Here is a 26377-nt window from a genome sequence, read left to right as displayed (position 1 = left end):
AGATACAACCATGGTTCCAATGGCTTCCTGCTTGGGTAGGAAGGCTCCTGCGGTAGTGCAGCACACGGGGACAGTCTAGAAATCATCTCGAAAAGTAAACAGTAGATTAAACCCCACAAACTGTTATTTACTCAAACAGCACCATCCCGTGAGCAATATAAATATGTACATAGGCAAAATTATTTTCACTTTTAGAAATATTCCTGGAAAGCTTTATACTTTATAATAATTACTGTTGAAAAGACCTCCTCTCTTGGGACACCTGGGTGGCTCAGCAGTTGAGCGCCTGCCCTTAGCCCGGGGCATGATCCTGGAGTCCTGGGATGGAGTCCCACATCGGGCTCCCTGCATGGATCCTGCTTTTCCCTCTGCCTGTGTCTCTGCCTCTCTCTCTGTGTCTCTCATGAGTAAATAAAATCTTTAAAAAAAAAAAAGGCCTCCTTTCTTAAAGCTGGTATCTGTCAGTCTCCCTCTACTTTCTAACATAAACTGAGGGCTAAGAATTGACTAACATCAAAAAGGCAGAGGAAGTATTATTGGAAAGACTTTTTTTTTTAAGATTTTATTTATTTGTTCATGAAAGATACAGAGAGAGAGAGAGAGAGAGAGGCAGAGACACAGGCAGAGGGAGAAGCAGGCTCCATGCAGGGAGCCCGATGTGGGACTCAATCCCAGGACTCTGGGGTCACACCCTGGGCCGAAGGCAGGTGCTAAACCACTGAGCCACCCAGGGATCCCCTGGAAAGACTTTTTAAAAAACAAGTTAAAAATGTGCCAACATCTACCCTCAATCCATAGGTGATCCAGTGACTTATGAAATTTTTAATTGCAAAATTATCTCAACTTGCCTTGCTTTTGCACCAAATTGCCCAAAAAAATGGGACTGCTGGTTAGCTAGGCTTCCAATTTGAGGATGGTTAAGGATGTTAAGGAGGATGCTGCTAGATGTGTTTATCATTCTTTTCAATCATCTAGGCAAAGGGAGAAAATTCTCTTAATTTTTAAGCAGAAAGGCTGGGAGAATAAGAAACACATAAGACAAAAATACATAAGGTGTTAGGAAAACTAAAGAAATTGACAGAGGTCAGAGGGGAGGAAAGAGGAGAAAGATAAAAGGTAAATGGTATGTTCAGCATTTATCATGTTCTGGACACTTATTCACAATTTGTCAATTTGTCATATATATGTTATTTAAATATAACAAAAGCCCACAGGGTAAAGATATTCTAAGTTCCATTCTTAAACTGAGGAAATTAGGGTTCAATGAAGTTAAGTAACTTAATCAAAGTGACACAACTGGTAGAAGGCAAGGCCTGGTTTCCAGCTTCCATCTTCCTGATGCCAAAAGCTTCCAACTCGCTATCCTACAGAGGAAGATGCCTAGCTTTTCTCTGTCTCTTTCTTTTGCCTGGCCTCTGTCAAGCACAGGACCCCGATGGCTTACAGAAGTGAGTCTGGAGACTCCTAGGCACCACAATGAATGGTATCTTCCCTTGGCTCCCCACTATTCATCCGACTGGATTCAGTGAGCCTTCTAGGACCAGGGTCTGGCTCACAAAGACTATAAACAAGTATAAGAGAAGGAAAAAGGAAGAGATACCATAATTCTGCAAGGAACCATTATTCCATTTATATAAACAGGGAAAGGCTCAGAGAGATACAAAACTTTCACAAGGTTATAGGGATAATTAACTTACAGTAAGAGTTTGAATACAGGTCTCTGGCCTACCCTAGATTCCTCAGAATCTTACCTAGCAATCCTAGAAGGCTCAGGAGCGAAGAGACAGTTTGTTACTGTGCAAGCTGAAATGTACAACACTAATTCATCCTCCTAGTGATTCTATTCTTTCCCCAACATTTTATTATAAAACCTGTCAAACATACAGGAAATTCAAGAATTATATAATGAATATCCATACACTAAGCACCTAGATATTATGTGAACATTTGCTACATTTGTGATAACATCCCTACCCATCTATGCATCCCTATATTCATTCACCCATCACTGTAGCTTATTTTATTAATGCATTTCGAAGCTGCAGAAACATTTTAAAAGGGAGGTTCTAAATCAGGCATATGCTAAACTTTAAAATATTATTTATTCATGTAAAAGGTGGTCTCAAAACTATACCAACTATAATTGGTATAATACCATTCACAAATTCTATCAGCAAGTAACCTTGAATAGATCAGCCTCTGATTTTATTCCAACATTCATCTTGAAATTAATGTAAATTAAAACAGTTGCTTCATAAAAGTTACGCTCAATTGACTGTGATAAAATTTAACCATTTTAAAGCAAACCATTTTAAATGCTACACTTTTCACATTAAGATTTACCCTCTCAAAAAACTGGAATTCCACAATTTTATTTTTATTTTAAAAATCTTTAATACTTTAGAATTCCACAATACAATAACTTATGTCATAAAAGTCTCAAAAACAGATTAAATCAGTGCCGAATAAACAACACTTATAGCAAGCCTTAGAAATGTATTCCTAAGAGTTCATCTGAAGTTGACTGCTTTATTCTACAATCTTACTGGTGAATATGAATGAAATTGTTTCCCAACTGTATGTAGCATAAAAGAGGCCTCAATCTTCCCTTCCAATCTGTTGAGAAGGAAATGAGCAGAGAGGGCTGGCATACTGACTTTCAAAGCCATTTCTGGAAACTGCCTGAGGAAGAGCTGTCGGCAAATTATGAGGATAAAAGAGATGTCAAAACTGTTATTTTGACACTATATTACTTCTTATGAGTATCATTTGGTAAACACCTTTCAATAGGTCTAAAATCTGAAATAATACTTTTTTCAGGGAGCAATTAAAAGTGAAATAGCTTGTGTTACTACTCTACAACTAAATACGGGCATTTGGGGTTGCTGATACTAATCTAAAAGCTCCGTGTATCCCTGCAAGGAACCTCTCCAAGGAACCAGCAAATTGAAATTAACTCTATTTTATAAGTCACAAAATTAGTTCAGCCCTGAAAATAAAGGAGGAAGAAAAAGCCATTCTTTCACCTGGTATATAAATCTACCAAATCATTCCAAGTAAAAATGAACTGAGAATATAATTATTGTTTATAAAGCACTTTCTTTTTCTTAAAGTTCAAAGTGCTTTAATTAGAAATGTTTTCACATCTATGCCTGTTTCTGAGTGCCACATACTTTTTCTCTTACTGCAGTTTTTCTTAGTGAGTCAGCCCAGAAAAAGTCAAAACTGAACAGAAAAATAACCATCACATAAAATAAATTACAACTACCGCACAGCATACCTTTCATAATGAATTCAGTAACTTTCTCAATAAGAGTAACTAGTAAGAGATAGGAGTTTTAATCTTCAAATTCTACTTTATTAATTTCTCTACTAAAGCATTTGCCTAAACAAATAATCACGACTTTGGCCTTATAATTTGGCTGGGACACCCACCACCGCAAGCAAAGGAAAAAAAACATTTTTGATGGCTCATTCCAATGGAAAAGCCATATATCAGAAGTTATTGTGTAAAACCTCATACTTGTGATGGAAAGTGCAGTTTGGCAGAACACATTTAATTAGGGTTGGCTCTTTAAAAATCATTAAATACTCAGTTATAATCACATTACAGCTCTGTCTTATAAAGAAAAAAAAAAACACAAGAAAGTTCAAGGTCAACCCTTCCTTGCTTCACTCTTTTTTTAGACATCAGAGGCAATTAAAAAGCTTGAAAATGTAAGAAAAGACGAGGTCAAAGAAGGATAGTATCAAAAAAAAAAAAAACCTAAATAAATGTTATGCTTTTCTTTCTCATAATATTATTCAACATAATCAGTAATTCTTTGTGACTATCTGAAGTCTCTGCTATAAACCAAATAGCAGATATTTTCGTAATTTATTTACATTAGAAATTGGAGTAAACTTCTAAATCACTATAAAATCATTGGCTTTTCTCAAAACAATTTTTTAAACAAAAGTCATCTTTTAAATATTCCTTTGCAATATCTGTTACTAATGGTGACTGTTCTTATGTACCTGCTAGGTGCCTGGCTCTTTCCTACACTTCTGCTCATTTGCTCACCTCACAGTCCTACAAAGGAAGGCATTATCCTCATTTTACTATGACCAATCCTAGTCACTAAGAGGTTAAACAGCCCAAGAACACCTAGTTGAAAGACTGCGGAACTGCCATTTGTTCTGGGGCTGCCTGATACCAAGAACCAGTCTCACACTTGCTCCTCTTCCATAATTTCAATTATCAACATCTAGAGCCAGTCCCTCAAAGGTCAATGTAAATGGAAGCCTCCACGATCAGAAAAGGAAACAATCTCTTTCTGGGTGGTGGTGGTTGTTGTTAAGATTTTATTTTTAGGTAATCTCTACCTGCAACGTGGAGCTTGAATTTATAATCCCAAAATCAAGAGTCACATGCTCTACTGACTGAGATAGCCAGGCACCCAAAAATAATGTTTCTATCATGGAATTATTTTTGGAAGGGCTCCTTATACATTCTGGAATGCCCTTTCACACACACACACACACACACACACACACACACACACTGGTGAGGCAGGAATAGGCTGTGAGTGATCTACTTTGGCCACACCATAAGCAGGATTGTGGTTTAACAAAATGAATGACTAGCACTGAAAGCTTCCTTAGCTATCATCCTACCAGAGACCAGTGGCCTCCCACACAGAATTTCAATGAGGTAAATTGCAGCATGACCTACTTAATACCTATTATGAACTGAAGGTGCCCTCCTAAAATTCATGTATCAAGGCCCTAACCCCCAGTGTGATGGTAACAGAAGGTGAAGCCTTTGGGAGGTGATTAGGTCTAGATTAGGTCTGATTAGGTTATGAGGGTGGAACCCTCATGTTAGGATTAATGTAATGCCCTAATAAGAAGAGGAAGAGACATTAGAGCTTTCTCTCTCCACCTCGTGAAAATATAACTTGACCATCTGAAAGCCTGACAGAGGGCCCTCACCAAGAACCAAATCTGCCAGCACCTTGCTCTTAGATTTTTCAAGCCTCTGGTGCTGAAACAAATAAATATCTGTTGTCCAAGCCATCCAGGCTACGGTATTTTGTTACAGTAAGGTGGTCTATTTGTCACCACTAGACACCCTGCTCCATCCCATCACAATCAGAGAGGTAAGGGTCAGTCATTTGCTTTGCAGAACATCTTTAACAGGGGAGGCGGTATGCTCACAGATTAAAGAATTAAGTATCAATTGCTTTACAAACTGTAACTAAGACTACCAATACTACTGATATCTTTGTTTAGTTGAACGTTTGGAATATTTATTATAATAATTCAAGTTAGGTCAGCATCAAGTCTTTTTGTACTAAAATCTTTGGCTAATTTCATAAACTATCAAAAAAAAGTATAATCCTTTCAGATAGTATCATAGCAATTATTGTTAAGGCAAGTTCATTTAGGAAGCAAGGAGAAATCCCTTGTGGGCAGTATCTAACAATCAAATTTTCCTTTCTGACTGTCATTGGCCAAATTTTGCACCACATAAAACGAAAAGCCAGTTGGACAAACAGCAAAAACATGGCTGGTGTTTCAAAACATTTTTTTACATAAATTTTAAAGTTTAAACAGACCAAAAAGATACTCTCTTAAATTTTTACACTGTCTTATGTAAGTTTATCAGAGATTCTCTGATCACTCACTTCATCTAATTAAATTTATTTTCTTTTAAAAATTATTTTGATTTTAACAAGCAGCAGGGCTTCAATGCAGATTAAAGAAAAAGTTATTTACATGAGGATAGATGTTGTATCATTTGACAAGTGATTTTATATACATCTCATTTATTCTTCACAATAACCTGGCACCAAAAAAGTCTTATTCATCAGCTTTATAAAGTAGGAATAATGAGATTCAAATAGTTAATGAATTTGTCTAAGATCCATGCTAAGCTGGGACTCCATCCCAAATCATCTGATTCTCAGTATCAAGCTCTGGAAATCTACCCTTATCCACAAGGTCTTCCACGAATGAGAGAAAAGGCAGCTGAGAGGTCCTTTGTGATGTAATCCAAGGGCCCTGGTGTGAACTCACAAGAGGCCTGGCCAGCACCTCCTCCCACTGGGTGACTACGAGCTCCAGTTTCATGAAGATCCTTGGGGGTAAGCCCTAAAAGTCCTGGGAAACTGTGGGAATCCTCATTAACTCTCAAGACTGCTGCCTAGAAAAACAGGCTACTGCTCCTCACAGCTAATCGTCACTGGGACTCCAGGAAAAGAAATCCAGTCTATGTAGAAAAGTCACAAAACCCCTAGATACATTAATTTTGTTATTTGACATGTGCCACCTACAGAGACACCTTGCCTTCCACAAAGGAATTACCATGTGTCCATCCGGTCTCAATATGGCGACAAGGAAGGGGATCCCTGGGTGGCTCAGAGGTTTAGCGCCTGCCTTCGGTCCAGGGTGTGATCCTGGAATCCCTGGATCAAGTCCCGCATCGGGCTCCCTGCATGGAGCCTGCTTCTCCCTCTGCCTGTGTCTCTGCCTCTCTCTCTTTGTCTGTGTCTCTCATGAATAAATAAATAAAATATTAAAAAAATATATATGGTGACAAGGACATCACCCTGAAAAGAGGAGGAAGCCCAAATATTTGTTTGATGATGATCCAGGGCTGAAAATAAGCATAAATCTTATCATTAGCTGAAATTATGGACCATGCCACACCTAACAAAACTATATCTGAGATACACTGAATGTTGTATGTTAACACCTGAAAGGGGAAGACAGGGCTTAAACCACAGGCATAGGAAAGACCAAGACGATCAAGCTAACAAAAACTAATAACTGAATTTTATCTGTCAAAAGAGTCAGTGAGGTTTTAGTGTAGGTTAATTTTTTTTTTTTAATGCAATATCCAGAATCAAGGAGTTTAGGGCTCCCATCCATTACGTGCTGGAGTGCTATTAGAGATGGCCAGACTTCAGGATAGACTGGGTAAACTGATAGAGCAACAGAAATCAATAAAGACAGTAACAAAAAGAAAAACAAGAGAATGCAAGAGGAAGTCAGTTGAAACCATCAGAGCTGCCTCACAATATATTCCTCAGTATGTAAGAGGACTGGCTCAACTGTCTGTAATGATGGGCCCACAGCAAACCAGATCCAAGCACTGGAGAGGGACCCGGACTGAGTGAGTGGTCCTCAAATGCACCAGCTATACTCGAATCAACCAGTATGCTTACTGAAAATGTACATGACCTGGCCAAAGCACAGGTGTAATGCCTCAGAAATTCAAGGTGTAAGTATATGCATATGCATTTTTTAAAAAAATATGCCAGGTAGATCACTAATGTTTGGAAAGTACTGCATGACCTTTATCCTTGTTTCTCCTGATCTTGGTATTCTACAATTCATTAAAAAGTATCATACTAATTAAAACTATAGCACTTTTTCCTAAACCATGAAGGTTTTTTTACCATTTTGCCAGCATTTTAGAGGAATATCTAAACTAAAAAGCTATGAAGAGGAAGGAAACCACTTTTTCTTGTACTGCAAAATTATGAAGAGGCTTGCTGGCATGTATTACAGATATTCCCAGTAAAGTAATATATTAATGTAGAATTTATTCTAACCATTTCCAGTGAAAGACATAAATCACACCTGACACATCTGATAATATTTTTTAAAAAAGAACAAAATCCATACAAGTAATTTTCCTTTCTCTCATTAACTGTAAAAAAAAAAAAAAGAAAAAAAAAAACCTTACTAGTGATCATTAAAACATATAAATAATTCATTTACTACCTTCTATTCAAACATCATTTGAGCACTCCTGCATGCTACAGGACCAATAATAAGCAGAAAGGGGAAGTGAATGTGTTGCATGGTGGAGCAGCTGGTCTAAGATAGATAAACTGATAGCAGCATAGTTGCAAGAACATCTAATCGTAAAAAGTCAATGTTGGTGCAACACAAATGATACTATATTAGTAAAGTAGTTTTTAAAATACCAAGGAAATCCCCATTTCTTTACTTTTCTGACAAAGAAATAAACATTTGTTTTATAGGTAGTTGAATATTAAATTTAGTGAAGTTGGTAAGTGTGCTGGTGTATTGTGGTTGTATAAGAGATGTGCCCTTTCAGGAAATACACGATCGAGTATTTAGAGATAAAGGGCCATGATGCACAATGATGCGTGTAACTTATCCTCGAATGGTTAAAAAAATTGTATGTATATGTGTGTGTGTAGAATGAAAGATAAGGGAAGGAATACACACACATAACTAATAGGATAAAATGTTAATAATAAATCAATCTGGATAATAGTATGTAATTTTTTGTAATACTTTTATTTTTGGAACCTTCATACATGTATGAACTTATTTCCAAATAAGGTTTTTTTAAAAGATCAAGAAATGGATAAATGAGAAAAAATTAGCAAAATGCTGATAATTCTTAAGAACGGGTTATATATAGATGGTCATTCTACCAATCTCTCTACTTTTATCCATCTTTGAAATTTTCCACAATAAAATGTTAAAAAAAATAAAGAGTAGGTTAAACCATGTAAGTTAGCTATTAAAGTGAATGGAAAACAGCAGGCATTCAATAAATGACAGACATTATTATAAACTGAGATCTTGAGTGTAGACAAATTAGCATTTGGTATTAAAGTACATACACCAGGCATTTACTGACAGTCCACAGATGTAAGGTGCTCTGCTGGAAACTGCAGCAGACATGCTCACATAAGTCAAGCACAAGCTGACACACTGAAGACTCAGGTTATGACAAGAAAGGACCAGAAAGCAAAGGGTAAGAGTCAAAGAAGCTGAGCTTAAACAAAAACCAATATCACCTCTTTCATAAGGCGTATCAGAAAATAACAACTAGGAACTTATCTTCATTGATCATATTATAAAAAAGGTAAAATCATGTATCTGACACAAGGTTGCTACGAGAATAAAGCGAAATAAACAAAAAGTGCTCTCTAAACTCTCAAGCGTTATATACATATTAGTTTTTGTTGTGTTGTATATAGAGTCCAGGTATGGAGAATGATGTTTGCACAGACTAATCAGAATGCAAAGTAGAGTTAAGTATGCCACAGGAAAAAAAACACATCTGGTTAGGAGAGAAAAGAAAGTCTTCATGGAGAAGGTGGTATTTGAGATGGCCTTTAATGGATGAACAGACAGAAAAAAGTCAGAGAGGAGGAAATAGGATTCTAAGTAAAAGAGAAAATCCAAGGAAAGACATGAAAGGGGGAGAGCATCAGGTATGTAAAGAGTAACAGAGCTTTTGCTATAGTCTGGGAAACAACGAGTAGAATAACCAGAAACATATCTGAAAAAGTGAGAATGAAGTGGAGAAGGCCTTGCCTAACTCCTAGGAGGGTTAAGATGTGTGATTCACTCCTTGCCTAGCACAAGGAAGCTCCTCTTCCCCTGCAAGTGCCAATAAGACTTCACTATCCAAAACTATAAAGTTTTCCAAAATAAGGCACTCTGTTTCAAAGAAAATTATTCAAACAAAATGTACCATACGTATACTGCTTATCAAAAGAAATGTTTTCTACTGAGTTTCTGGAAAAAATTCAGTCCCAATGAAAGCAAATAGAGTCCAAGAGTTTATAATCTACATTTGGCTTTGGAATATTTTTTTTCAGTAAGGAGTTTCCAAATCATATTTTTATTAAGCCAATATTGAAGCAAGAAAATTCCTTAACTACCAAAAGATCTTCAAAAGTGATCACACAACTGAAGTCAAATTTCCTTATCAACCTGATTAACTTTCACAGAAAATAACTTAATTCAAAATTACACGACCACTTTTCCCTTTTCCCCCCATAATACATAGCTATGTTTTTTAGGAAGAGAATATCCTTTGGCTGTTTTTCATAATCCTTTGAGTCGCATACTGTGAAATAATGAATAATCACTCTATCATGATTCATACCTTTCTGTGAATCATTTTTATGAAGATATAAGAAGCTAAGTAAAATGTCTTGCGACTACAGTACACTCAAAATCGTAAGTCCATTTTACTTTTTTCAATTTTTAAAGATTTTTATTTTAATTTTTTTTAAATTTTTATTTATTTATGATAGTCACACACAGAGAGAGAGAGAGAGAGACGCAGAGACACAGGCAGAGGGAGAAGCAGGCTCCATGCACCAGGAGCCCGACGTGGGATTCGATCCCGGGTCTCCGGGATCGCGCCCTGGGCCAAAGGCAGGCGCCAAACCGCTGCGCCACCCAGGGATCCCAGATTTTTATTTTAGAGAGAGACAGAGAGAGCATAGTTATGTGATCACTTTTGAAGATCTTTTGGTGGAAGACGATGACCTGAGCCAAAGTCAAATGCTTAACTGAGCCACCCAGGTGCCCCCATAAGTCTACTTTAATGTCCTTAACTAATACTAAATTTTTTTCACTGCCATCTCCCCCAGATTTTGAATATTACATTTTTCAATGGTAAGGGAAAAGGCCATAGGATCACTGAAAGTTATATGGAAATATTCTCACCAATTATCTATCCTGACCTTCTCATTCAATAGACAAAACTAGAAGCTACAAAAATTAAGGGACTTCCTTCTGATACATTGCTAACCAAGCAGGACAGATCTAAAGTTTAAAAGTTCTTTGGTACCTGGTACTGATGACACCACATTACCATACTTGGACATTCTTCTGAAGACATGTAACTCCAAGAATAACTAAACACTAAATACGAATCTATGTCCTTAAAAAGGGGGGGGGGGGCACAGTATTGCCATTATTTTGAAGAAAGCAATAATGAACTTACATTATGTCCTTTCAAAACTCTTCAACCATCCTAAAGTATTGGAAAATACTCAGCTTTTATATACTTATAGCAGTTTAATGATCAAAAAAAGAAAATGCACGGGATCCCTGGGTGGCGCAGCGGTTTGGCGCCTGCCTTTGGCCCAGGGCGCGATCCTGGAGACCCGGGATCGAGTCCCACGTCGGGCTCCCGGTGCATGGAGCCTGCTTCTCCCTCTGCCTGTGTCTCTGCCCCCCTCTCTCTCTGTATGACTATCGTAAATAAATAAAAAAATTAAAAAAAAAAAATGCTGATGAATTAATGAAGCCTTCCCATGAGACACAAGAAGCCATTGCTGTGCTGCCTTCAGAGGCTATGAATGAGCAAGCCTGGTACAGCCTCCTCATCTGAAACAAGGGCAGTGGGTAGGAGCAAATCAGAGAATGAATTTCTTCAGAATGCAGGTCTGGCATTCTAGGGAACCTGCTCAGCACCAAACACAAAGCTATGGGGGATTACAAGTGTAATTCAATCCATCATATTAAAAGAATCAGAGGAAGGCAAATCTAGAAAGCCTTGCCCACAGATCAATTCCAAAAGTCAACAGAGGACTCTTAACCCAAAGATGTTCCCAAGACTCATTACCTAGTACATTATCAAACAGGACTACGTTTTCACGTCACACTGATGTTCCTCCATGAGTGTGGCAAGCATGCTGCAACCATTCATTTAGCTGTGGGCCTTGGCTTCATGTAGCAACCAGCCCAACTGCACTACATGGTGCAGCATATACTGCTAGTCTAGTGAGAGCACTTGTGCAATGTGCAAACCTTAACTGCCAAAGCACCACTCTGGTTTTTGCTTCTCTTTCAGAATAAAGCAAAAGTCCAGTTTCTATGACGTCATGTGACACAGGGAGAGTGAGAGCTACCCTCACCACTCCTCGGGTCTTCATGTCCAACACCATGAGGAAGAAGTGAGGCTTTACTATCTGCTGGGAAAGGATTTTGTGTAGTTAATGAAACCTGCTTCCAATCTGATAAAACACACATTTGTGTCACTTCAGAATTTAATAAAAAAACTCTTCAAGATGTGCTAATTTGTTGCTGAACAAATGAAACATTGAGTGTAACAAGAACACTAGACCTAATTAGTCATGTAAAATCCTAATCAATAAAGCCTCTAAAATAGCATGATTTCCTCATAAAGCACATGCAGTAAAAAGTTTCCAAGAGCTTAACTGTATTTATATTGTACAGCTAACATTCATGCAAAATGCATATTTATAAACATTATTCTTGAAAAATGGTGTCTTATGTGGAAACAAACTATTATTTGCAAACATTTCACAGCATTGATCACTGCACTAAACGGAAAAAATATTTTAAACTGCTTCTAGTATTTCACATTTAGCCAGTTGCACAGAGCCAGTAGTGGTGGCCAAGTGGACAGAATTTCTTATGACTAATTAGACAAGCTCTGTCTACATCAAAGAACTGACGAATCTGATTAGACTTACTTGCTACTCCCGACGCGAGTCCATAGAGCAGTCCTCCTCCATCCGACTGCTGCGAGAGTACATGTGCTCCTGGAGGGGGTGGTTTTTCTTGTCTGATAAAGTTATACAATAAGGTTTTCACCAGTTTGCTGGTGTATGGAAGACTACATAAAAAGAAGAAAGAAGGAAATCAAACCCAGAGTTTTGGAAGTCCCTGATTTTGTATAATGATAAATACCAACTATATAATCTGTCAATATTAAAAGGCATTAGCACAATTCAAAGAAATGTAGCACTATCACATAAGAGTGGAGACTGGGCTTTGAGATCAGACTTGAGGCTTAATTCTGGCTTTCCTGTTTCTATGCCATAGTTGTTGGTCAAATCACTTCAACTCTTGAGCTCCGGTTACCTTACTGGTAATCTGTATAACAGGTGAGATATTATAAATTCAGTTTATTATACAGTACTTGGCACTCAAGGGGAGATAGTAACAAAGAATCAGTAGGGAAAAGCAAGAATTAAAAAGCAACAATATAAAAGACTATACATTTTAAGTATGAAATTATTCAATTTATGCATGCATACTATATATATGTATACATATATGTATGTACATAATTTTTTTTAATGTTAACGCTCTTTGCTTTTAAGCAATGGAGAGAAGAGAAGGGAGAGAATGCAGCTGGAAAGGGATATGTATCCACAAAGTAAAGTGATAAATCAGTTCCTGCAATCTAGAGAAAACTCTGAAATAGACTCCTGAGCCACAGCTCAGGCACTTTCTCCATTACCGGTGATTTTCCAGTATGTGCCGACCAGCCTTACAGGATTCTGTGACTGTGCCACAGGTACCATCAAGGGGGCAGGAAGGTACAGCACAGATAACCAAGGCAGCAAGAAGGATGTGAAGAAGACAAGCTCCTCCCTATCCTGGAGAATTTTAATCAAAGCTACTTTATTTGTATTTGTTTTATATTCTCAAGTTCTGTGAAGTGTGTCAGCAGAAGAGTGTGTGTGTGTGTGTGTGTGTGTGTGTGTGTGTGTGTGTGTGTGTCTACTCACAGTCCCCGGTTAGGAGACTGTAAGCTTCTGCTCAAGTGCAGAGGCCCCCATACACACACACACACATCCCTGGCATGTGCTAGCACACAATACATATTTGTGAGTAAATGAAAGCAGAAGCAGTCAGCTAAGAGGCTGCTGGAAACGTCCAAAAGCAGGGTAACTGGGTGGAGGTGTGGTAGTTTCAGTGGGACCAGGAAGAAGGGGGAGGAGTCAAAATAAGTTCAGTGGACAGACATGACTGGGTGAGTGCTTAGACGCAAAGAATGATGCAAAAGAAGGAGGAGGACTTCAAAGTTTCACTTCTACAAAGAAACCACCGGAAAAGGTAAAAAGCCAGGGGGATGAGAGGGGCAGAGAGGAGGGACAGTTTAAAGAGGAAAGCAGAACTTGGCTCCCTCTGCATTGGGTTTGGAGTACAGACGGAGTCACAGAAGGAAACATCTAGCAGGATAGCTGGGACAACAGTGAGGTTAGGGGACAAGAAATACAGATTTATACAATAAGTAGAAAAATGTAAAAAGGAACATACCATCGACCTCGCATCAAATATTTGTGACTGATGCTCTGTCGCAAAACCTCCTTGTGGAAGAGTTGGCAAGAAAGAAAAACCACCATTGTTGATACAGCTTCAACTGAGATTTCATATGTAATATCTCTGGAGAAACAGGAAATAAACAGAATAATGATCCCTCTGAAAATCAGGATTGTTTTCTAAATAAACTGTACATTTAAAAACTCAATCAAGGGATCCCTGGGTGGCGCAGCGGTTTGGCGCCTGCCTTTGGCCCAGGGCGCGATCCTGGAGACCCAGGATCGAATCCCACGTCGGGCTCCCGATGCATGGAGCCTGCTTCTCCCTCTGCCTGTGTCTCTGCCTCTCTTTCTCATTCTGTGTGACTATCATAAATAATAATTAAAAAAAAAATAAAAAAAAATAAAAACTCAATCAAAATATTCAACATGTTTCTAGGTTACCTATACTAATGTGTTTAACATAAAAATTAAATCGAGCAAAAATATGAAACCCTTTCCCAGCCATTGGTTCTTGTACTTGGGTCAGGCTTCCCATTACTTTCCTATTTTCCAGTTCCCATCTCCTGCAGAAAGACCAGTCTGTTAGTGTATAATGAAAATAGTTACCAGCAGTGTTCTGCTTTGGAAGATTCACCCTAAAGCTCCATGTTCATCCCTGCTTAGTTATAACACAGAACCAAATGTTCAGATTGCCAAACTGAAGTCCCAGTGCAAGGGAGAAAACAATGCCTTTCCAAGGTGATAATCACTTTACAACGAGGACAATGGTATACCCTCCATCTCTACCTCTAGTGTCTGTTGCCTCAAGGCCAGGTCTGCATGTTCAGCAAAATATGGACAGGGAATACATATACCTGTTTTATTAATAAGCATTTTTCTCCCAAGGTCCCTAAACCCCTTCAGAAATAAATCTTAGATCAAATAAAAAGGAAACAAAGTTTTGGCTGAGCAGAAAGCACAAATAGGAATAAACGCATCAAGAAATCTCCAGTTTACTACAAAAGTTTAAAAATGATTATCACGGGAAACAGTAACAGATCACGAAAGTGGTAATCTCAGCAACACAGCAAAGAGAGTAACCATTCCAAGAGAATATCAAAATATTTTGACAGAATCAAAATAGTCATGGAAAGCCAAAACAAACAAACAAACAAAAAAACCACTTAACACCTACTTAAATGAGGCTCATTAAACAAATTAAACGACTTGATTCTAGAACTGGGCAAGTGCAAATTCTACCAGATATTTTAAGAAGTTATTGCCGATAGGAATCTCTTTCAAAAACAAAGTATACAAACAAAAAGAAATAAAAGGCAGTCAAATTGGCAAAGAAGTCAAACTCCCTCTTCGCCAATGACATGATACTCTACATAGAAAACCCAAAAGACTCCACCCCAAGATTGCTAGAACTCATAAAGCAATTTCAACAATGTGGCAGGATACAAAATCAATGCCCAGAAATCAATGGCATTTCTATACACTAACAAGGAGACTGAAGACAGAGAAATTAAGGAGTCAATCCCATTTACAATTGCACCCAAAAGCATAAGATACCTAGGAATAAACCTAACCAAAGAGGTAAAGGATCTATACCCTAAAAACCACAGAACACTTCTGAAAGAAATTAAGACACAAAGAGATGGAAAAATATTCCATGCTCATGAATTGGAAGAATTAATATTGTGAAAATGTCACTGCTACCCAGGGCAATTTACACATTTAATGCAATCCCTATCAAAATATCATGGACTTTCTTCATAGAGTTGGAACAAATCATCTTAAGATTTGTGTGGAATCAGAAAAGGCCCCAAATAGCCAGGGGAATATTAAAAAAGAAAACCATATCTGGGGGCATCACAATGCCAGATTTCAGGTCGTACTACAAAGCTGTGTTCATCAAGACAGTGTGGTACTGGCACAAAAACAGACACATAGATCAATGGAACAGAATAGAGAATCCAGAAGTGGACCCTGAACTTTATGGTCAACTAATATTCAACAAACCAGGAAAGACTCTCCACTGGAAAAGAGACAGTCTCTTCAATAAATGGTGCTGGGAAAATTGGACATCCACATGCAGAAGAATGAAACTAGACCACTCTCTTTCACTATACACAAAGATAAACTCAAAATGGATGAAAGATCTAAATGTGAGACAAGATTCCATCAAAATCCTAGAGGAGACTACAGGCAACACCCTTTCTGAACTCAGCCACAGTAACTTCTTGCAAGATACATCCATGAAGGCAAGAGAAACAAAAGCAAAAATGAATTATTGGGACTTCATCAAGATAAGAAGCTTCTGCACAGCAAAAGAAACAGTCAACCAAACTCAAAGACAACCTACAGAATGGGAGAAGATATTTGCAAATGACCTATCAGATAAAGGGCTAGTATCCAAGATCTATAAAGAACTTATTAAACTCAACACCAAAGAAACAAATGATTGGATTCAATCATGAAATGGGCAAAAGACATGAACAGAAATCTCACGGAGGAAGACACAGACATGGACAACAAGCACATGAGAAAATGCTCCTCATCACTGGCCATCAGGGAAATACAAATCAAAACCACAATGAGATACCACCTCACCCCAGTGAGAATGGGGAAAATTAACAAGGCAGGAAACCACAAATGTTGGAGAGGATGCGGAGAAAGGGGAACCCTCCTGCACTGTTGGTGGGAATGTGAACTGGTGCAGCCACTCTGGAAAACTGTGTGGAGGTTCCTCAAAGAGTTAAAAATAGACCTGCCCTACGACCCAGCAATTGCACTGCTGGGGATTTATTTACCCCAAATGCAGTGATGCAGTGAAATGCTGGGACACCTACACCCCGATGTTTCTAGCAGCAATGTCCACAATAGCCAAACTGTGGAAGGAGCCTCGGTGTCCATCAAAAGATGAATGGATAAAGAAGATGTGGTCTATGTATACAATGGAATATTACTCAGCCATTAGAAATTACAAATACCCACTATTTGCTTCGACGTGGAGGGACCTGGAGGGTATTGTGCTGAGTGAAATAAGTCAATTGGAAAAGGACAAACATTATATGGTCTCATTCATTTGGGGAATATAAAAATTAGTGAAAGGGAATGAGAGAAATGAGTGAAAATATCAGCGAGGGTGACAAAACATGAGAGACCCCTAACTCTGGGAAATGAACAAGGGGTAGTGGAAGGGGAAGTAGGCAGGGGATTGGGGTGACTGGGTGATGGGCACTGAGGGGGGCACTTGGTGGGATGAGCACTGGGTGTTATGCTATATGTTGGCAAATTGAACTCCCAATTAAAAAAAATAAAAAAATTTAAAAATAAAAATAAATTAAAAAAAATTAAAAAACAAAGTATACAAAACACAGGAAGTCCATGCAATTCATGTTATTATGTAATGAATAAATCTCAGTTCTACTCAGAAATCTCTGCTTTAAAAGTATTACAGAACAATTCTCTCTCCTAAAATTTCCAAAATTAGTGTTGTAAATATTAACCACATAATACGCAATTCTTCTATTTGTTCTTATTCCTTGAACTGAATGAAAGACAAGCCTGACATGTCATGTTATGATTCATTAATTATTCATTAATGATGATCTGGCTGCTTAGAACCTGAAAGATTTTGCATTATCATTAACATTTATTCATACAGTCCTTGCCTGTCTCAGGAATCTATATTCTATAGTCAATTGGCTAGATTTTTAGTTGGGTCAGGGCTTAAAGCCAAATCCTGAAGAACAAAAGATTTTGGTGCAGGGTAAAACCTATCTAAATAGGTGACCACCTCCAGGACATGTGATAATATGCCAGATATTATGCTCCATATCAGAGACACATCCATCAACAAACAGATAAGGCTCCTGCCTTTATGGAGCTTACAATTTAGTGGAGAAAAGAGAAAAGAAGTAATTACACCAAAATAACAATTAAGAGCAATTAATACTATGAAAGGATTATAGGGGATTCTGATTGTAAAGCTCTTCTAAAAAAGTGACATTAAGTTAAGCCCTAAAGCATGACTGTCAAATAGTTATTTGCAGGTGAGCTTTTTTTTTTTTAAAAAAAGGGATTTGTTTATTTGAGACAGAGAGTGTATGCATGCATGCAAGCGGGGCTCAATCTTACAACCCATGAGAGATCATGATCTGACCTGAAATCATGACTCGAGCCAAAATCAAAAGTCACTTAACTGACTGAGCCACTCATGTGTCCCAAGATGAATCTCTTTTTCACTAGAACAAATGAGATCCTAACTAGGGATCCTTTCATTTTTTAGTTATTTGTATTCCCAACTCAAGTACATAACAGACACTGAAACTCAATGGATAAATGGATAGGTAGAGGGATCTTTTCTTTTTTGTAAGTTATTTTTTTAAGAGAGAGAGAGAATCTTAAGCAGACTCCACAGTCTGAGTGTGGAGCTCCAGACAGGGCTTGCTTGATCTCATGAACCTGAGATCATAACCTGAGCTGAAATCAAGAGTGGGATGCTTAAGTGACAGCCACCCAGGTGCCCCAAGACAGAGGGATCTTCGATTTTTATTGGAACTGACTGCCTGGGGCTCCCAGCATCAGCATTGTGTACAAAACATAGGTAAACTTGGAAGAGAAAAATGGAAGAGGTGTACTGAGGTCATGTAATACCTGATCATAATATAAAATAATACTCATTGCAACAAAAACATAAAGGGAATTTCATAAAGGACCCACAATGCTGCTAATTGACTGAGAGAACATCTTCTATTCATTTTACTGACCAAAATCCAATCAGCAGTAAAACATGACCAAAGGACACACAGCATGATCTGAATGGAATGACTTAATACCATGAAAATAATAATTCTACACAAATTACTCTGAAAGTCAAGTCAGAAACTTTTCCAGGAATGTCCTAAAGTGAGTCTACACTTTTTATGGAAGAGTAAACATGGCCAAGTCAACCCTGAAAATAAAGAATGAAGAGAGGGACGTTCACTACCAGGTATCAAGCCATGCTGTGCAGCTTTAACAGTAAAAACAGCATGGTATTTGCACACACACAGAAAACAGGCAAATGAAAGAAACCCACCTAAGAATCAAATGTATGGCCAACACCTGTGGTGTAGACAAACAACATACAACAAAGATGGACGGATCTGCAAATCAAAGAGGACAGAAGAGACTGTACAAAGATGGTGCTAGGACTGGCTCCTTTTACAAAGAAAATAGTGATGGGTCCCTATCTAACAACATATTCTTTTTTTTTAAGAATTTATCTATTCATGAGACAGAGAGATAGACAGAGTCACAGGCAGAGTAGAAGTGGGCTCCCCGTGTGCGACTCGGTCCCCGGGACCACAACCTGAGCCAAAGGCAGAGGCTCAACCACTGAGCCATCCAGGTGCCCCACAACAGACCTACTACAGATGAGTTAAAGACCTGGATATGAATGGTAAAACTAAAGTTAACACAGAAAACATACACTGATAAGTTTGGAACCAAGCAGAAGAAAGGACTTCTTAAATAAAAGCCTAAGAGTACAAACCATAAAGCCAAAAAATACACTTAATCACATCAAAATTAAGAATTATTGCTCAAAAAATGAAGCCTTGGACAAAATTAACAGGCAGATGATAGACTAGAAGAGCAAGAAACTCTAATCTAGAACTTTACAAACAACTCCTACAAATGGCCAAGAAAAAGGCAAGAACTGCACTAGAAAAAAAAAAGAGCAAAATATATTAAGAGTTTAAAACACTGTGATACCCTTTGTGCCCTGGAAAATATAAAGTACTGCCAGGCATATGGTGATAGATAAACCCTTACATACTACTGATGGGATTATTAACCACAGCAGTCATCTTCAGAGAGCTCCCTAGGACCCTACATACATATACATATATACATATACATATATACATATATATATATATATATATATATATATATATATATATATGCCAAAGAAAAATTCACAGAAACCATCTGAGGACTGTGGTAGGCAAACTCTAAAATGACCCCCAATAATCCCGGCTTCATATTACTCATATGCCCTTGTATACTGCCTCCCCTCAACTGCGGGCTGAATCTAGTAACTCGCTTCTAACACAATAAAAGTGAGAGGATGCCACTCTCAAGTGGAAGTAAGTTTACAAAATGACTATGGCTTGTGTTAGGCACCCTCTCTCAAGTTTGTTTTGTTCTGTTTTGTTTTTGCTTTCTCTGGGGGAGCCAGTTACCTTGTTGTGAGCTGACATGGAGAAGTCCACCTGGCAAAGAACTAAGGGAGGCCTCTAGTCAACAGCTAAAGCTGAGGGCTTCAGTCCCAATATCCCTAGAGGAACTGAATGCTGACAATAGCAAGTGAGAAATCTAGAAAGCAGGTCCTCTCCTCCGAGCTGAGGCTGCGGATGAGACCATAGCTCCAGCAAGAAGCTCAATTACAACCTTAAGAGATATTGAAGTCAGAGGCACCATGCCAGCTGTACCTGCATGCCTGATCCTAACAAACTGGGAGGGAACCTAGTTTAAAAAAAATTTTTAAATGCATATTCATATAACATTTAGTTGAGCATTAAATTAAATGCATAAATACACTTAAAATGACTGTTTACGGGAAAGAAGGGGACCAAGGAATGGGAAAATAGGGATAAGTGAATGGATTAACACCAAATGCTGGGAAGAATGAGCCTTACATGAACCAGTGATGATAATGACCCTTGAACTAAGGAATATGATCGACTCGATCCTATGCATGATGTGTTCAAAATCAGGGACAGTAGGATGAAGGGGGGGCATCAAAAGCTGGAGGATGTACTGAAGTGGGGAAATGCTTTGACTAATCCAGGAAACAAAGTATATGCAATAAATTGTCTCACTAGAACATTATGAGGACCTCAATGAAAACAATGACAACAGGAATGGAAAACAGCACTCTGACTTGAATAACATGGAACAAAATAAAACTAATGGCACTCAGGGACAGACTGGATGCTTAATGTGGACAAGAAAAACTAAGACTGGGGCGCCTGAGTAGCTCAGTCAAGAGTCTGCCTTCGGCTCAGGTCATGATTTCAGGGTCCTGGGATTGAGCCCCATGTTGGCTCCCTGCTTAGCAGGTAGTCTGCCTCTCCCTCTCCCTGTTCCCTTTCCCCTACTTGGGTGCTTTTTCTCTCTCATTCTCTCTCAAATAAATAAATAAAATCTTAAAAAGAGAGAGAGAGAAAAGAAAGAAAGACTAAGACTGATGAAAAAAGACAGGTTTCTAGATTTAGAACCCAAAGACAGTGATAGCAACCTAAATAAAGAACACTGGGATGTACAATCACTTCACATGTATTTATACATACTGAAGATGTTCCCTTCTTTATCTAGTTCTCCAAATTTTTCTTTTTCCCCTGAATGGATATTGAATTTGGTCAAAAGCTTTTTCCACACTTACTGACACACTCATATGGCTTTTCTAATTTATCCTGTCATTGTGGCATATTACAAATGATTATAATATGCCAAATGATTGATTTCCAAGTGTTAACCATATCACATTCTTCAGGTATGCCATATTTGATTACAATGTACATAACACAATGCTGAACAAAGACAGTGGAACATTATGTACTATATGAATGAATATACAGACGCTAACAGGCAAAAAAAAAAAAAGCAAAAGCAATCCTGAGAGATGAGATTACAGGTGACTATTTTTATTACTTTAAATTTTTTAAATGGGAAGGGCATGAAGAAAATAAGTGGGAGAAACATTTGCTCCAAACTGATTGTCTCTACCGGGAAATTTCCTGGGGAAAAAATATCATAAGTGATAGTCTGAGGATAATATCTAACCACATTTTGACCACAGTCTTCTTAATGCTGCTTCTCTCTCACATCACTGTAAACAATTAAAGTAACAGAGACTGCAACTAGGGAAAAACAATCTAACAAAGTCTCAGTGCTTGTGAACTGCAACAACAAACTAACAGAGACTGGATGGCTTATAAACAAAAGAAATCTATTCTCACAGTTCTGAAGGCTAGAAAGTCCAAGATTAAGGCTCCTGCAGATTCAGTGCCTGATGAGAGCTAGCTTACTGGTTTACAGACAGCATCTTTTTTGTTATCACATGGTAGAAGAGGGGCAAAGGACCTTTCTTGGGTATCTCCTACAAGGGCACTAATCCCATTCAGGAGAGCTTTGCCCTCATGACCTAACCATCCCCTCAAATGTCATCACCTTGGAGGTTAGGTTTCAACATATGAATTTTGGAAGGACACAAAGAGAAGAAGGTGGATGTCTCAGGTCAAGAAGGAGAGCAAATTCACCCTTCCTCCACCTTTGTGTTCTATTCATGCCCTCGACAGATTGGATGATCCCAGCACTGGTATGATCTTATTGACAAAGTCTACCAATTCAGATACTAATTGCTTCCAGAAACAGACTCATGAACACACCCAGAAATAATGAAATATTTTTTACCTCTGGGCACCCCTCAGCTCAGTCAAGCTGTCACACAAAATTAACTATCACATTTGCCAATCAAAGATGTTAAGTTAAACTTTTGAAAATTGGCAGAGTGCACAAATTCACAGATTCAATCTCATTAAAAGCATTTAAACACTATTTGAAAGATTTTACACCTAGAAATGTTCCTACATGAGACATAAACAGCATTCTAACACAGACACCTCTAATTTGTAATAACCATAAAAAGCAAATACACATTTCAGTAAAAACTCTTTACTCAATATAAAGTTTAGTGACATAGCACACACAGTATTTGCTATTCTTATTTACAAAATAGCTTATAAGTATGAGGCAAAAACCAAGATATCCATTCCCTATGTCAACATACCATTTAATATGAATAAAAATAGAAGACTTAGAGAAACAAAAAGAATGCCTAAAAGAAGAGTATCTAGCATTTTTCTATGTCAGCACAGACTAAAAAGCAGTTTATTATAGTAACTGAGATTTGATAAGATTGAGAATATAATGATCTCTCTTACAAGAAATATCTCCTCTTATGAGGAGATGAGCAGGCATTTCTTATTTGTAAATCATTGTTATACAAAAATGGACTTCATCAATATACTAAAAAGATAGTGATATTCATACACACTTGTTGGAACAACTGTATAGCTTTCTCAAAGAAAAAAAATACTTGAATTTATACCTCACACCTTACACTAAAAGAAATTCCAAATATATCAGAAGTTTAAGTCTTAAAGAAAAAAAAAATCCTATGAGACAAGATGAAAAATTGTCTTATAACATGACATAAAGGCCTTTCCAACCATTTGTTCCAAATACTGAATACTTACCTACTATATGCCAGGCCTCCTGGAGCTTATATTCTAGAGGAGCAGAAAAATAAATATGCTGTATAATAATTTAAAAGGTTTTAAGTGCTATGAAGAAAACAATGCATAAAGGCTGGATAAGAAGTACCTAGTTAAGGTATAAGGGTAAGGAGTAGTTAGGCTACACTGCTATGAAAGAAGCCAAAAATTATGTTTCAAACCAGACCAAGGCTCATTTCTCTGCCACCTAACTATAGGATAAAGCAGGATCTACTTAATAAGATCATACAGGGCCATGCTGGAAAGGCAGCTCTGTCACCCTTTGCATGTGTTTCCAAATTTGTTCCAGTTACTATTTCCCACCAGAGAGAAGGGAGAAAAATCACTTGAAGGCAAGTCATTTCTTTTTAAGTAATACAAAAGTTGTATACATCACTTCCTCTGGTACACCCATATCTAGATCTAGCTGACAAGTAAATCTGAGAAACATCATCTCTACCTAAACAGTCTCTGCCTAGCTAAATTCTAATAAAGAGGAGGAAAATGAATTTGGGGGACCACTGACAATCTATCATAGGTGTGTTACAATTTTATTTTTTTAAAGATTTTACTTATTTGAGAGAGAGCACAGCAGGGGGAAGGAGACGGAGAAGCAGACTCCCCACTGAGCAGGAAGTCCTATGCAGGACTCAGTCCCAAGACCCAGGGATCATGACCTGAGCCCAAGGCAGACTTAACCTACTGAGCCACCCAGGTGCCCCTGTGTTACAATTTTAAATAAGAAGACTCAATACAAAGTTGACATTTGAGGGCAGCCCGGGTGGCTTAGTGGTTTAGCGCAGCCTTCAGCCCAGGGCATGATCCTGGAGACCCAGGATTGAGTCCTATGTCGTGCTCTCTGCATGGAGCCTGCTTCTCCCTCTGCCTGTGTCTCTGCCGCCCAGCCCCCCTGTCTCTCATGAATAAATAAAATCTTAAAAAAAAAAAAGCTGACATTTGAACAAAGACTTGAAAAAAGTAAGCGGGCAACTGAAGAGTCTGCCAGGGAGAGAGATCAGCACACAAAAGGCCCTGAGCTAGGAACATGCCTCACATATTTAAGGAACACCAAACAAGCCAGTGGGGCTAGAATGAAAAGTGCAGAGGCAAGTAGTGAGAGAAAAGGCCAAAAAAGATAAACAATGAATCTAAAAGTCCATCCAGAAGGCCTAAAAAGCTGTAAAAGACAGGTAAGTACAAATTCTTAAAAATAGCGTTTAAAAATTCTTATGGCAAAACAAAAGCATATTCTAAGCAAATAAGTAAAAAGGCAAATTTAGGAAAAATATATGCTTTAAATTCACATCACAAAGGGTTCATCTAATACAAAATGGGTCCTAGAAACAGATACAATAGAAGCTCCAATATGAAAATGAGGAAAGGATATGAGCAAAAACATGTTAACAACTCTAATGTCCAACAAGAGGGGAATGATTACATATAATTTGATACTGACCTACCACAGATCATAATGTAGTTTTTGGTTTTTTTAGAAGAATGAGAAAGGATGTACAAAATCAGATAGAACTCGTACACAAGGCTCATAGAAATGTAAAATGATGAAGCTGCCGAGGAAAAGATGGGCAGTTACTTGGAAAGTTAAACACACAATTACCATATGACTAGCAATTTTACTCTTAAGATACAAGCCCAAGGGAACTGCAAACGTATGTCCACCCAAAATCTTGTACACGAATGCTCAAAGCAGCATTATTCATGACGGCTAAAAAGCAGAAACAACCCAAATGTTTATCAACTTTTGAGTGGATAAACAAAATGTGGTGTACACATAAGACAGGATACTTCTGTCATGAAAAGGAATGAAGTAGGGGACTTGCTAAAATGAGGTGAACCTTAAACTCATTATGCTAAGTGAAAGAAGTCAGACCTAAAAGACCACATAGCCTAAGATTCCATTCATATGAAATGCCCCAAAAGGATAAACCCAGAGAGACAGAAAACAGATTAGCAGTTACTACGGCCCGGCAGGGGAGAGTGAGAAATGAAGAGTGGCTGCTAATGGGTACAGGGCTTCCCCACAGGGTGAAGAAGTTCTGTAATTCGACTGGAATGACAATTTCACAACTTTTGTGAATATACTAAAAACCACCTGATGATACACTTTCAAAGGGTAAATTTTGGGATATTTGAATATCCTCATAACAAAAATGAAAATGGTCTTTAAATGCTTGTGTACAGAGGCTGCCAGGATAGATTGCCGATGGAGAAAAGAAGAAAGTTCTAGACAGTGTCTATGGTCTCCCACCTTTTGTGTGAATGAAGAGATAAATAAGAATCTGTGAAAAAAAAAAAAAGAATCTGTGTTCATAACTGCATCTACATTGCATGAACATTTTCAGGAAGGATATATCAGAGACTAAGAAGAGTGGCTATTTATGGAAGCAAATGGGACAGCTGGAGAGATGAGGGACCATAGTAGGCAGGAGACTGTTCATGTACTTTTTTTTATGTGTTTGGATATTTAAGCAATACGCTCTAAAATTAAATTAATCAAGAGCTAAAAATATAATATTTATAAGATTGTCATAAATGTTAAAATTAAACTTTTCTTGATTCAAATCTTGATGATCTACTGAAATAAAAGCAAACAAAATTAAATCATGTTGTGGTGTGCCATAGAAGTCACTGATCCAAAATTAGGAGACCTAGGATCTGCTTCTTAACTCTCCATTAAACTCATCCTGTTAATCTCAACAAATCTCAACAAATCTCAAATTCCTCTGAGTCTCAGTTTTCCTACTTTCAAATAAGTACATTGGGCAAGATGATCTCTAATGACCTTTCTTGCTGTAACTTTCTATAATGCTCAAAAAAAAAAAATGAAATTCAAGGCAATGTTAGGTTTCTGTGAAAACAAAATTTTAAATGTATTAATTGGCCTATCCCTATCCTAAGTTCCAAATTATCTGGGAAAAGAGCCAGACAGGCCAATACTTGAAAGAAACCAAAATGCTACCATGCTGAGTGTGGTGGTTTTTAAAAGATGAAAAATGTTTCAAGCCAACAGATCTTTCTTGTTTTAATGTCCTTGTATGATCTTCAGAAGATTTTCATCACACAATCGCCAAAACAAAGTCAGCTTTAAAAAGCCAAAGTGTTGCTTTGGCTGCCATATTATCCCAAGAACTTTCCACCATCTGGGCTGGAAATGTCCTAAAACAAACTACTGTTGGAGCAAGTTATTAA

The 26377-nt window shown here is 37.9% G+C and overlaps 1 protein-coding gene across 1 annotated transcript in view; it reads right to left on the bottom strand.

Moving 5' to 3' along the window:
- DYM (dymeclin) overlaps window positions 1-26377 on the bottom strand; it is a 346418-nt gene that overhangs the window by 224952 nt on the left and 95089 nt on the right. Inside the window, exons 7-8 of the mRNA XM_055324208.1 lie at window positions 13852-13977; window positions 12276-12418 (exon numbers count right to left, since the gene is read on the bottom strand). Of these exons, the coding sequence (XP_055180183.1) occupies window positions 12276-12418; window positions 13852-13977 (269 nt within the window). The remainder of the gene's footprint in view (window positions 1-12275; window positions 12419-13851; window positions 13978-26377) is intronic.

The sequence above is a fragment of the Nyctereutes procyonoides genome, unplaced genomic scaffold, assembly GCF_905146905.1.
Source record: "Nyctereutes procyonoides isolate TBG_1078 unplaced genomic scaffold, NYPRO_anot_genome, whole genome shotgun sequence".
NCBI classification, from domain to species: domain Eukaryota; kingdom Metazoa; phylum Chordata; class Mammalia; order Carnivora; family Canidae; genus Nyctereutes; species Nyctereutes procyonoides.
The sequence above is the reverse complement of the archived record's forward strand: the minus strand, read 5'-3'. Positions and strand labels throughout refer to the sequence as shown.